Source organism: Chlamydotis macqueenii, chromosome 1, assembly GCF_036417535.1.
Source record: "Chlamydotis macqueenii isolate bChlMac1 chromosome 1, bChlMac1.mat, whole genome shotgun sequence".
Classification (NCBI taxonomy): domain Eukaryota; kingdom Metazoa; phylum Chordata; class Aves; order Otidiformes; family Otididae; genus Chlamydotis; species Chlamydotis macqueenii.
In genome coordinates, this window is record NC_141556.1 from 55,985,270 (window position 1) to 55,999,307 (window position 14,038).

Here is a 14,038-nt window from a genome sequence, read left to right on the forward strand (position 1 = left end):
TCAGAATTGGTCTAAAGTCAGTGCAAACCACCCAGTTGTGTATTTCGAAGCCTTACCTCTTATTTTTGGAGTCCTAAATTCAAGATGCTTACGACGGGTGTTCCTGAATGCATTCTGCTGTGTAAGTGCTTGTGAAATGTCTGTGCTCTTCAAGTTATGCACATTTTAAATGAGAATATGCAGCTATCATTTTGGTCAGCTGATGCTGAAGATTGAAACTTGTAAGCACTAGTGTGCTCTCCAACCTGATAAACACGACTGATAGCTGCACCCCACCCCAAAAGAGAAGCATCAGCAACAAGTGGCACTAATTTAGCTATTTCACAGGGCAACAAGGTGCCTCTTGCTATTATGTTTTTTCCTTCTGACAGCTGTTATGCATGACCCGTTCCGCTCAGAGGTAATGTTGATAATAGCTGCAATGACTGAGAGTTTTACTGTTGTGTCTGTGTGAGGAAATAGTTTTTTCCTGCTTTAACTTACAGTCCAAAAAATAACAAACTCTTACAGCTTTGCTGCTTAAATGAAAAGGCTTTCTGTGAGCTTCCACAGAGGAGATGCAGGACATGCTATTTGTAGCAGATCTGAGTTCTTTCCCACTCCAACCCCGATCTCCCAAAGAAAGGGAAATCTTCCCTAAAGAAAGGATTCCCTACTCATGTAAAGGTATTATGGCAACCTGAAAGCCAAGTAAGTTTTCATTTTACTGAGTCTGCAAGCCTAGGATGAGGTGATCTCATCGCTCCTGCTGCCAGAACGGGGAGGTTGTGTCCTCCCCTTTCCCCTCCTGGCTGTGCATTCCCACTGCTCACCCTGCGCTGGCTCTGGGCCTCCTTACGCTGCCCTCTGTGAGCTGACTCAGCCCATTAAGCCGGCAAAAAAACCAAGTGGTTCGTTTTCTGCAGGGTGGCAGTGAGCTCTTGGGTTGACTCAGCTGCTCTGATGAAATCACGGCCATTGTTATTAGCAGACCATCTTCATCCGATAACAGGCAAATAGCTGCCATCACAATGGCAAGCTCAGATGTGTAGATATGCAACTACAGAGAGGCGATTCTCTGCTGCCACATATCCCTCTTATTCACACCTTGGCCAAGCGAGTGGGCGAGTTCAGGATGAGCTGTCGGTGGTACAGGTGCATTCAGCTCTCATGAAAATGACTCTAGAAGGGACAGAGCGAAGGGCAGTTCCCCTTCTCCTTGGTACTGGTAGCAAACTTACAGAGGATTTTTCTTCCCCCCACAAATGTTGATGAGCTCCCTGCAAAAAAAAATACTGATGCAGTCTCCTCCTAATTCAGCATTTTGCAACCAAACTGTGGGCGTGCTGCACCTTGCAGAAAACGTTTGGTTATGAGAAGGGTCACGGCGGACTGGTTCCTGCTGTTTGCTATTATCTGCTGGCGCTGCAGTAGCACTGTTCTTGGAATTTGACAAGGAGGGGGGACTGGCCGGTACCACAAGGAGCTCACAGTCTGAGTCAGGCACACTCAGAAGCACAGACACAAAAGATACAATGCAAATGACCTCTACATCAGTAGGGAAGGTGCTGATTTTTTTTTCCTTTCTTTTCTTCATCTGTGGCTGGATATCACTGAATGGTTTTCCAGAAGCGCCTCTTAAATAGGGAGTTGAACTTCAGTCAAGGTATCAGGAGTCTGTCACCATTTTGTAGCTTTAAGTGCACAGTAGTAGACTCATGTCCTAAATGGCTTTTTTTTTTTTTTTTTTTTTGCCACAGCTTGGCTCTCATTTTTATTTGTGACAAACAAACTTGTCATGGCTATATCTTTCATAAATTCTAGTGGAAATGAGCCTACTTGGACTAGCGGGGAGAAGCTACAAGATATCTAGAGATCTTTTCATTTGTTTGTTCCTTCTTCCTCCTGTTGTTGCCTGAGTTAATTTTATTCCTGCATGTCTACAAGGATCCCTGCACACCTGCCATTTGTGAAATTTTGCATTTTCATGTTAGCAGGCTGGACATCCGCCAAGCGGCTCTCACTTGCACAATGACCGCAGACAACGTGCTTTGAATTTTCCCTCTGCACAAAGGTCAGTGAACTTTTCCTACTCACTTGCCTGTTCCCCTGCTGTCCTGTAGCTTGCAGATAAGTCCTCGGCTGTTTTCTACTGACAGTTCTGCTTATGTAAGAAACTTCTTTTGCGTTTGATGCAAATTAAGGCTCCTGAATTCTGTCATGTGAAAGCTGCCTCTAAAAACTGGAGAAATTGGCAATGCTCTGCCCTCTTCCTCAGTGCTATTAAAGGCTTGATCATACACTCAGTTCATGGTTCCCCACTGAAATGCAAAGCTTTCAGCAGCAAGGAGTGGCTGGGTGTCAGAAGCTCTTTAGTCAATGCCTATGTTTTAACCAGTAACTGTTACTGCCTGGATCATCTAGGGAAAGCTAATGGTTTCAACTGATCTCTGTAGGGTTTAACTTAAAAGCAGCTAAGCCAATTGTTTTGAACAAGTGTTTGAAATGAGATGCCTGCAGAGGACTTTCCTCTGTCAGCACAGAGGCAAAAGCTGGGCCATGGGCTTTCTGGTGCATCCAGGGGCAGCAAGGTGATGGGCTGCAGGGAGGTGTGGGTAGGCTGCTTGGCTGCACTGGGCAGGGGTGGGCAGCATCAGAAGGAATAACATTGCCAAATACTTCTCACACCTATTTTGGTGTAATGCAGGCTCCTTGGCAGAGAGCTGCAGAAGCAGAGCAAGAGTCTGAGCACGGCCCTAGCCCCAGTGGCCACATCTCTGTCCCACCAGACGTCCTTATTGTCCCTATGATGTGACATGGATACAATTAAAGACTTGCTGCTCCCCACTCTTGCTGCTCACCTCACTGCTGGACTACAGATGCTGGGGCATTGCTTCTGCAGTGCAAAATGTCCTAGCTGAGACCACATTCCTGTTCAAGGCTGATTTCTCCTGACCACATGGTCCTGGCTGTTGGATCTTTTGCTTCTGCCATCCTTCATTGCTCTCCACAAGGGCTGAAGGCAAAATGGCCTTCCAAGAGCCTTCAGCATCAGGATCTCATTAGGGAGGAAGTATGAGAGGTGCTGCTAAATAGAAAAGATGATGAACAGGTGCCTGTTGTGAAAAGCTCCAAATTTCTGCACAGCCTCTTGAAATTGAGAACGACTTTCAATTTAAAAAAAAACCCCTCAACTACGACGACTCGGGAACTTGTATCCCTGCTACAGGGGGACAGGCCTAGCAGCTTGACCAGGTGCTGACTTTGTGGCAGCACTGAGGATTATCTCCCTGGTGCTCTTATGCTGTCAGCAGTCAGAGGGGAACCAGCCACGTTCCCATTGTTTCTGCAGCACGCTCCAGTGAGTGCAGCCGTTATAGTAAGCATGTACACCAGGACAGAGACATTTCTATTTTGTGGCACAGAAAACCGCCTGGACATCTTTCGCATGAAAGGAGATTTCCATTTACTGTTTTTCGCTCAGCCTTATTAATCACAGAGACATTTATAAACAAAATATGGATCTGCAGCAGAATGTAGGCTCAGCTGTGCTCATCAAACTTATTTTTCCATGTGCAGTCCAGCTTCCTCTGTTTCATTTGTTATAATAATGTTTGCCTTCCCACATACCTTTCCTACTTTTATCTCTGTTTATCATCTCTTTTCTCATGAACTGTCTTTCTTGCTTAAGAAAAATACCAAACAAAACACTTCTCTGGGTTCCTCTTTATTCCTTTCCATTTTGGTTTCACAGTGGGCTCTCTCAGGATGTGTTCTGGAGGGTTGATTCTTTACAAAATGTTGACAAATGGCAGGTAAACTCGGTGCACCACACTGTCATCTTAAGGCTCCTGTCCTACGTTGCTAACACCTGCCTCTTGTATGGGCAATAGAATCTGAAGTTTTCACAGCACAGGTGCCAGTGAAGCACCACAGTATTGGCAAGGATTGTGTTAAAATGAAAACCTGTCGGAAGGAGGAGCAGGAAGGTTGGCAGGGTATATGGGTGGAGGAGAGGAGTCTCTTTCTCTCTCTTTTCCCTTATTAAGTGACCTGATCTATGTGAGGTACCATTTCATGGGCGGACTACAGCAGAAAATGGCACAGGGCATGGAAAATGCCTCCATCTTGTGACCATAGCACCTTCTGCCCCAGGAAATCTCCCCCCTTTACCTGCAGCTCTCCTTGTATCCAGAGGCTCCATTGACTTGAGAAGAGCCATGGTTCTTCTCTGTGCTGTTGTTTTGCCAGGAGGAAAACAATATCTACTGTGGAAGGGTACAAAAATGCAGTCTGATGCCTCTGCCTCCCAGTCATGTACAGTAAATGGAGGCAGCACTGCCTCTGCTCTGGGGAGCAGGCAAAGACAAAAGCAGAGGCAAGTGGGACTGGGTCTTGCAGACCAAAGCTAGGCCAGCCACACAAGGCAGTCCAGAATGTGAAACAAGTATAGTTATCACAGATGCCATGGTACCTTTGCCTCCCAGTAATTTTGATGTCATTAGGTGCTGCTCAAAATTGGAAATCATGATTCTGCTGTGGTTCTGGTATGTTGTCCATAATTAGTGTGCAGGCCTTTGAATGCTAATTACCTTAAGTATTAATTCCTTAAACATCAATTTAAAATATCACGTGAAAATTTACCTCTTCCTCAAATGAATCATGAGTTAACATGGGGGTACTTACAATGTAGTAATAGACTTGCTTAATTAGTTAATCTCTGTAAAGGGGTTCCAAATGTGTGAAGAGCTATCAAACTGCTAAGTGCGTTATCTTCAATTAATTTTGTGCAACTACATTTTCACTACCAAGAGGGTCTTTAGAGTGCTGAAGAAAGGAAAAGGAGACATTGCTTCTAATTTTAAAAGTAACTAATGGAAAAAAAAATAATTAATTGCAAGATGATTTGACATGGTGGGAATAAGGGCGAACATACCATTTCTTCTGTTTCAGCCAGACCTGAATATGAAAGATTCATCATTCATATCCCTCCTCTGCCTTTTCTGGTCTCTGGTTTCTTTGCTTCCATTTTCCCCTGGCCTTAACCCTCTCTCTTCCAAATTTGGAATTACCTTAGCAAAAAGAAAAAAAAAATGTTAAAAAAGAGTGAATCACAACAAAACACTCTTCAAACTGTGGAATCACTGAGGTTACACCGTCACACGAACCAAATAATAAGGTAGCTTGTTCCAAAAGAAGCTTCATGGACTTCACTTCAAAAGGAGATGCTAAAGGTCCAGAACAGAGCTCCTGCAAGAGAACAGGGTCAAGTCCAGCCCAGGAAGTCATATGCTATCTCTCAATTTCCTGAACCACCCTGGTAGCCAACAGAGATAAGCTCTTAACGTGTCTTTCAAAGATTTCTATTCTATTTAGAGCTTATATGCCTTGTTAATTATTCTCATTTTACTTCACCCATTAATAATCTGCTTTTGGTGGACTTCTCTCAAAAATTTTGGCAATGGGTTCTTTCTGCTAATACTCTGTCTAGCTGGCAACTTTATTTAGGCCAGCTGCATGAACTGGACTTTACCAAGAACCTATTTCCTGGATTATTTTTCTCCCACTGTGACTAACAAAAGATAAGAACATTTTTTTTCTTGCTGAGTCTGATTTGTTTTTAGATTTTTTCACTTGCCTTTTCTTTCTTTCCCAAGAATGATAGATTCCTTGCCGACTGCCAAGGTCTCACATGTTGGGAAAAATTCAGGCAGCTGATTTAATATCAACTTGCCTGAGCAGTGGTTATGCAGCAGTGTCTCCTTCACAGGCTTTGAATGATTTTTAATGTGCCTTTGCAGTATATTTGTATCACATCTGGGCATTCACTCAGCAATGATTTGAAAACCTATTCATTTACCTTATTTCATCCAAAAGAAACTGGAACAGATAACAGAATATTTGATGGCCATAAATTTATTCTCTGCATACTGTAAATTAACCTGTCAGATGAGGCATTCCACTAGCAAGTCAGAGTTGCGTACACAGTGATCCTGAACACCCCACATTCTCACGGAAAGAACTTCTGCCACCAAACCAGAAAAACCTCTTCTCTCCAACCCCTCCCCATTTCAATTTTACTGAGGGATACTCATTGTTACCCAACCCAGTGGATATTAATTTAGCTGAAGGGCCTGACGTGCTCTAATTAGGAGGTCTAACAGAAGTGTAGGTACCTCAGAGAGCAGCTTGAAAATGGGACAAGTTGTTGTTATGGGGTACAGAAAGAAGAGTGGGACTATCGGAAGAAGCAAAGAAAGCAGCTTCTCACCCTCCCATACCTTCACCGCTGGTTTGTTTGTGCAAAAGCTTACAGGATCCTTTCCCTTCACCTGGTATATCCATACAGTCCATACCCACAGAAGGTACTAGAGGGGTAAGCCAGAAACTATTTAGAAAAGTCAAGGTTGCCTTGCACTTCAGCCTAAGGCCCCCTACTTTCCTTCCCTACCTGAAGGATTAATGTGATTACAAATGATCACCTAATTCCTCCTGCGTCTGAAAGAAGAGTGAAATGGAGCCTGAAGAGACTATGAGTGCTACCAGATCCAAAAGGAAGGGTTGGGGCTACCTGAATACTGAAACCTGACTTGTCTGAAGTGTGTTTCCACAGAACAAACTTAATTGCAGGAAGTTATCAATACTTAACCAAAGGAGTGACAGGGCAGGGAGGATCCAACAAAGTCTCAATGAACAGTCCAGGATTTTTGCTCCCTCCTCTTCATGCATATGAAAAATAGGGAAAAAATTCCTATCCTCTTCAAAGGGTTCCCTTTCGTACCAACATTTCAAAAGATCAATTGCCAATAAATTAAGACAAAACCAAAAACATTGTATGTCCTGGGGGCAAGGGAAGATGCACTCCCTCTCTGTCCCTGTCATGTCAGAAGAGCAGCTCCAGTATGGCCCTCTGGGGCATACTGTGCCCTCACAGGGGCACTGGTGTGACATAGTTGGCAGGGAAGAGACCCATTTCCCCACGCAGACGTCCTTTCCACCATGATGGGTTGGAGCTGTCGAGGACCTCTAAGATGTCTCCAGTGCGGAAGCCAAGCTCATCATGCTCCACAGCATCAAAGTTGTACAAGGCACGGACCCATAGCGTTCGCTGGAAAGGAGACAAAGACAGACAAGGAACAATGAGGCACAACTCTTAAAAATCATCCTCCTCTCACCCCTCTTATGCCCCAGTACATATGTTCACAAAGAGAGGACAAGCAATGCTGAAATTGAGATCATCTTGCAATTAAACCAGGACGTGGCCAAGATGTCAGGAAGGAGGAACTAATTTACTGGGACACCCAAGGGATGAGGCTTGAGGTCTCAGCAACCTGAGTATTTTCATGGGTATTCGCATCATAAGGTGAAAAGTCAGACTGAGAGCAGGTCCTTAGGAAACAGTGTTCACATGGCTCTGTCTCCTCCACGCTGTAAGTTCAGACGTGGTAGCCATGTCTGAAGCCAGTTATGGGAGCACAGAGAAAAGCTCCGGTCTGAGTCCTTGCTGTGCTGTACACTGTAAGCAAATGGCTCTAGGGAGGTGGGCTGGTGTTGGAAGGGATATAGAAATGTGTCCTTGGCCAGCTGAGGATCACAAGGGGTACATCAAGAGAGTGAGCACACAGGCAAGTATAGTGAATATTGTAAAGAATGATACTTGCTCTTTCAGGCACTTCTGGGGCATATGGGAGGATCTTAAACCTTCTTTGAATTCTCCCTAGGGTCAGCCCCGTGAGATCAAAAGGATTTAGGAACTATTTGGGTGCATCTATTTATTTTGGGTTTGCACTTTAATGAGCACTACGGTCATATTTGTTCTTATGAGAACTTAATTACAAGAGACTTTGCAGTCAAGCTCCCATTTTGACCAGAAATCAGTTTTTTAAGGACATAGCATAAGCTTCTTTTCTGGAAAATTGTTGGGACCCACACCATGGGGCATGGACAATTTGGGAGGTATGTTTTGCATGCGCAGATGGAGACATCTGTTTGAAGACAGAATAACTTTTGCTAAATCTTCTGCTCAAGGCCCTGCTTAGACATGGCTCCTAGTTATTTGGTTTCCTATAATTGGATTTGGTGGCTTCTAGATCACTGATGGGGTGTGGTGTGCAAGGGCATGTTGTTATTTATTGCCACAGCCTCTGAGGGATAAAAGCCATTGTATTTTGAGCTGGATTATAATAAAGATTTGGGTCTTTTACCCAAAGGAGACATGTCCCTGTTTTCCAGGTTGTTCCAAATTTCCTAATCCAATCTGTCTGTCCTTTTTCTCTTACACTTGAGGAAGTTCTGCTGTCCTTCCCTTCTCTCATTGGGTCTAGGTTCTGTGGTGCTTCTGGGCTAAACTGTACATCTCCTCAAGGAAAAGGAGCATGCCTTCGGTCATACTCCTAGGAGCTGATGGAGAAATATTTTGTATCTGGCAGTGGAATCACAGACTGAGGCAGAGAAAGACACCGTGCTCTGTGCGGGCATTCACATAGTGGGAATTTGCAGAGCAGGTGGTTACTTAAGGTCAACTACCAGGTATGGATCCAGGTATGATAGCAGTCTGGGATATCTGCAGAGACGTATTTGGATCATGCCATTATCCACTGTGCTAAAAGGCTCTGATAGATAAGAGTCACAGGTAGGCGAGTCCCACTTTGATGGCATAGCAGGTCTGAGAGGATGTGCCAGGTGCAGACAAGTAGAACTGATTGATGACAGGTCTTCTCAGGACTGGAGCAAAAAGTAGTGGAAGAGAGTGTGACTACAAGTGCATTACAAGACAGAAGTAGTACTGTAGCATAGCACAGTATCATGAGGCAACTCTCCATAGAACTTTAGAGTACTGTATGTCTAGCTACTGTGCTTAGAAAGACCTGGCTCTGGTGGCAAGGATACTTGATAGTCCCTTGCATCAGAGGACATGAAGCCCTTCTAGGAAAGATCATTAGGTTTTCAGAAATGTCTTCTGCTGGACTGGACCCTTGCTTGATCCAAACCCATGGGTGAGCTTGAGCTCATTCATAATGTCCCAGATGCCTATTTTGTTGAGCTCATGCTAAGTTCCCTCTTCTACTAAGTCTGCATGTTAACTAAGACTGGCCTTGAGAGCAGTACTAGAAGTATGCTTATATAACACTGTAGTCCTACACTCAGAGTGCCACAGAGGCATATTCAAGTGGCTGGCATATGGTCTTAAAACTCAGAAACATCTTCTAAGATATGTCCTGACAGGCTTAGTACACTATTCCTCATGCAACCTCTGTGCAGGTGATGTTCCCCAGACTGCTTGGCCATTGCTAAGAGACTCATTGAGTTGGGCAGATGGGGCCTTTCAGGTACATCACCTACTGGTGTCTGCTGGTGCAGTGGGTCTGTATGTCTCCGTTGCATAGCTGCTGCACTTCCTTGACTGTGATCCCTTAGTCCATGCAGGCCTTCTTTCCTGTCCAGGCTCCCACCATATCTATCCTAGAAAGAAAACAGCAAGAAAAAAAAGTCATGTATATGCTGAGATGTATAAATGAGGGGCTTTAAGAGTCACTGGTGGCCAGGGAGTCAGATCCAAACATCAGGTAAATAATTTTGTAAATGTTAATCATCAAGTAAATGTCTGCTTCCAATATAGTCCCTGTGCTGCAGTCCTGCAAGCAATGCCCCTCATGGAAGAGGTCACCTTAGACTGTTCTATTTTGGATTTTTCTTCTTAGAAGTGGAAAGTTGACTGTCCTCAGTTGTATTCCACAGCTGCTGGGAAAAGTAGTCAAAGAGGGGCTTTTTTGGCCTCTGTTACTTTTGGAGAAAACATAAGGCTGTTCTAACTCACAGGTGAAAACCCCTGCTTGCCAAGGGGACTTTTGCCAATCTGGAGTTATTAAGCCCCAGTCCTGCCCACTCTTTGCTGTTCCTCTGTCTCATATGCTGGTGGAATGGCAGCGATGCTGACACAGCTGACTGTACATCTGAGGACTTACGACTTTAATTTTTCTTGGGCTACTCCATGCTGTAAAGGGCAGGGAGCAAGCCTCAGGATCCAGTAGCCCAATTAACCAAAGAGGAAAGAGACAAAATCAGGTTCAAAGAAAAGAAGCCATATGACCACATATCTGAAGTCATATCAAAGCAAATCAGCCCAGACAGATGGAGAGAAGTAGGCAACATCTAGGGAGCCAGTTCTCTTTTCTCTGCACAGCTGAGAGGCGCTGAGTGTCTTCATCCCTCCAGGCCCTTAGTGTGTGCACTAAGCTTTTTTTTTTATGATAACGGTGTGACAGAATCTATTATCATGTTAGCTCAGGTTGCAGCAGTGCTTCAGTGACACAGGGTCTGATCAGCTGTGTCAACAGAGGGGAGGAAGAAAAACAGCTTGTGCTTGCTGTTGCTTGTAAACAGCTTTTGTCCTTTGCCTCTTGCTGCTTCCTTTCTTGCACTCTTCCAAAAACTCCCTTGGTCTCGTTTGCGCCTTTGTCAGCCTAAAAAGTTGCTGAGGCTGCCTCAGACTGGAGCACAATTTGCACCTCTCCTGTTCCTGCCAGAAAGTGAGTGAACTCAATTTGACTTTGCAGCTGCAAGACTTACGACATGGATGCTTCTCTCTGTGAGTGTTTCTGCTCCATATCAAATGTGACTCATGCATAGACTGTGCTCCAAAGAGTGCAGGCCCTCAGCTTTGTCAGAAGCTGTATTGTTCTATCAGCAGCATCCCCTGACAGGCAACACTGGTTGTCTGATGAGAGAACAGCCATTTAGTGAGTGTCTCTGGCTTTGCTATGTGGGAGCTCTCATGCCTTCAGGGACATGGCTTTGGATTTCCTCCCTTCAGTAGGACAAGTCGTGTCCTTGGATGATGCTACACTGTCTTTAGCTAGAGACATGTGCCAACCTCAGGAAAACTATTTCCCCCAAAATTAATCAGGAAGAACTTTGAAGAGAGCATCAGGTACTGCCGTTGTCCTCTCCATTCCAACGTAAGCAAAGGAGTAAAGAAACTTCACACATGAGGGATGCAACATGATGGAAGAGTGCAGAGAGGATTCAGAATAGGGAGGAGGAGGAATGTTCTGGAGGAAACCAAACTTTCCTAGTGTTACCATAGTAATTTCTCATCTCTGTGATGTGTTTTGTGATGCTGAATGTCAGTAGATAACTCAGAAAAAAGAAAGAGGCAGCAAGGTTTCATTTGTCTTACAGACTAGAGATGCATTGCTGAAACCATGTGTGTGCATGCAAGATTCAGAAGTGTTCTGCACTCTCACTGGGTGATACTTGCAAAGCAAGAACACGACACCATTCCTTGTTTTCCAGTTTTTTTTGAGATGAAGCCCCAAAACTCTCTAGGAATACTCCCAGGTTCCCAGTGAAAGGGCCACTGTACACTGACTTTTATTTTTTGCTGGTTTGCCAATCAGTCATGGATCACAGAACTAAATAAAAGGCACAAATTTATTACACATCAAAAGAGCTCCCTAGGCTGACAGCATTATAGCTGCTACTTCTATACAAAGACCTAACTGACTCTGCTTCCTAAAGCAGGTTCAGGGTGGCAGATTTTTTACAAAGTGACGGTTCATTTGCTACCAAGCAATTAAGGCCAATGTGTCATGTGCCTGAGTTTTATGTCCCAGCCCCTCGTTCCTGCTAGTACCTGTTGCTGCTGCCGTATGGAGATAGGATGCTCTACATATCTCTTGGATATGGAGGAATGATCTTCTCCAGCTGCTCCACCCAGGTGGAATCCTTCCCGGCCCATCCGTTCCAGGCTCCCACCACGCATGTCCTGATGGAAGAAAGATCACAAAAGTGAGATTAGGTTTTGCTTCCCACCACATCTTTGGCTGAAGCTTAGCAATTGTTGCACTGCTATGTTCTACCTTGGAGGCTCTCCCAAAGGAAAGATCCTGCCCCTCTGAACAGACAGATCAGGAATCTTGTATTTTATATCTTTGTCATAGCCATTCCCCATCTGAAGAGTGGGTAGTGATGGGAGGTGCTGGGTTGCAAATGTGGCCACTGATGTGAGGACTGGCAAAAGAGCCAAGCTCTTTTTGGAAATATTGCTCTTAGATTTAATTTGTTTGTGCACTGAAATCTGTATATTACTATCACTTTATCATATAGCTGTAGCATCTAGAAATTTGAATTGTGAACAGAAACCCCACTGTGATGAGTGCTAAACACACCCTGCTGAGCCCATCACCATAACAAATGTACAGAGTGTTTGCCAAAGCAAACTTGACTCTTATTCTTTCATTTGCCTGTCTGCATCTTGGAGCAAATGCTGTTTTCTTTCCCTTCCTGCTGACGGCCAGCCCAAACAGGTTGTTTTAGTGATATATAAGCATGCAGCCTTCCTTTCTCCTTCCCCAGACTCTTTGCTGTGATCTCTCTCTCACAGGTCCCATAGCCTCTATTTTATACCTTACTGATGCATTTTTAAAGCTCTGCGTAAGTAGTCTAGAAGGAGATAACAACACAAGCCCCTTCTTCAGGCTGAAAAAGGTATCATCTCTCTTTTGGAGCCTGCAAGAATGACCCACATGTAGCCTATAAAACTTTACTGCTGCAGTAAGCAAGTCACGTACTTTCTGCTTTTCCTCTACCTGCACATCCTGGTAATTTAATATCAGAATCCGTTTCCCACTAAAGCAGGACTTTGGTTACTGCGGTGACCAGGCATGGTCACTCCCAGTACTGTGTATGCAATGAGTAGCAGTCTCTATAATGTCATTTGCTTGTTCCCCTGGCACAAAACCAGGCATTCGTTGGACTGGGATTTCCCTGCCTTCTCAAACATCTACTACATCTTCCCTGAATGCACAGCTTGTTCCCATAGCTGCTACATTCTTCTCAGTAGTACTTTTCAGCTCCTGCTAGCCAGGTTCTGCCCTCGGTTTCTCCACACTCTTTACTGTGTTCGCTCAGTCACAGAAGATAGATGATTCTTCTGAGCAGACAAATGGCTAATAACAAACTGTAGTAACAGCTGCACTCTGGGTACATTCAAGGACACTAGGAAACCAGACTCAAATTCTTCTCAGACACAACCCAGCAGTTAGCTGTGTACCTACCCTTACGAAATCTAGGCATTTCAATCAGGTAAGTCCTGCTTCCCTTGGATGTGTAAGGCATCTTAGAATTTCAGCTCTGGGGCCTTAGCACAGCTTTAGTGAAGCACCTCTACGCAGATTTGCAGCACTGCCTATTGCTATCCAAAGCAGAATCAGAAAATTGTGCTCAATTGTATAACTGTACTGAATCCACTAAAAATCTATGCTGCAGGGCCCACCAGTGTAGTGATGTGACTCAGTTCCCAAAGACAGACCCTTCCCCCAACTCCAAGATGTTCTCATGGGCTGAATTCCTTCCACATGAAGGTTTCTTACTGAGAAACTCCTAAGGATAGTTTGTGTTTACCCTCTGTTCTCGGCTGTAGTCCCTCAAGAAGATCTGCTTCTGCCTGGAGATGGAAGTTGTCTTGTAGTAGTCCACCAGCTTGTTTAGTGAGTGGAATTTCTCTGTCCACAAGTAATAGTTACCCTTTGAATCCCTCATCACTTTGAAATGTTGCACATCATCTTCATGCCTGGATCCAATTGGAAAAGTAAGAGATCATCAACCAGATCACACTTCTTTTTTTTTGTAAAAGTCTTTTCCAGAAGGGTACCAAAGCTTCTAGCTTGGCCAAATCTAGACTTCTGGAAAAGTAAAGCAATGGCAGTCCTTGTGTGTACTGGACCTAGATTTGGCTCTATCAAAAGACTCATTAACTTACAAACATGGAGCATCGAAGGGCTGCCCAGTCACAAAGCACTATCAGAACAAAGCTTAGGGTTTTAAAGCCTCTCCTTTGAAATAAAGGCCAGAGGAGCTTTCAGGACCACAAAAAGCTAACAGCTTTATTCCATACTTTGTATGAGAGACAAAGGTGCAGTTGTAGTCTACCCATTAGCCTCTGCAGGTTCCTGTTAACACCCAGTCTGCATTGACTGTAAGAGATGCATTACACCTTTTCACACCATGGGCATCACCACTATATGCAGACATAGTCACATGAAGCCATACACTGAGT

General features: G+C 44.4%; 1 protein-coding gene across 3 annotated transcripts in view; it reads right to left on the minus strand.

Moving 5' to 3' along the window:
• Window positions 1–5,879: 5,879 nt before the first annotated feature.
• GRAP2 (GRB2 related adaptor protein 2) overlaps window positions 5,880–14,038 on the minus strand; it is a 41,144-nt gene continuing 32,985 nt past the window's right edge. For all 3 annotated transcript variants that reach the window (XM_086740119.1, XM_086740120.1, XM_010127476.2), the window contains 4 exons: window positions 13,384–13,552; window positions 11,615–11,746; window positions 9,322–9,441; window positions 5,880–7,087 (listed from right to left, as the gene is read on the minus strand). In XM_086740119.1, the coding sequence (XP_086596245.1) occupies window positions 6,908–7,087; window positions 9,322–9,441; window positions 11,615–11,746; window positions 13,384–13,552 (601 nt within the window). In that variant the 3' untranslated portion in view covers window positions 5,880–6,907. The remainder of the gene's footprint in view (window positions 7,088–9,321; window positions 9,442–11,614; window positions 11,747–13,383; window positions 13,553–14,038) is intronic.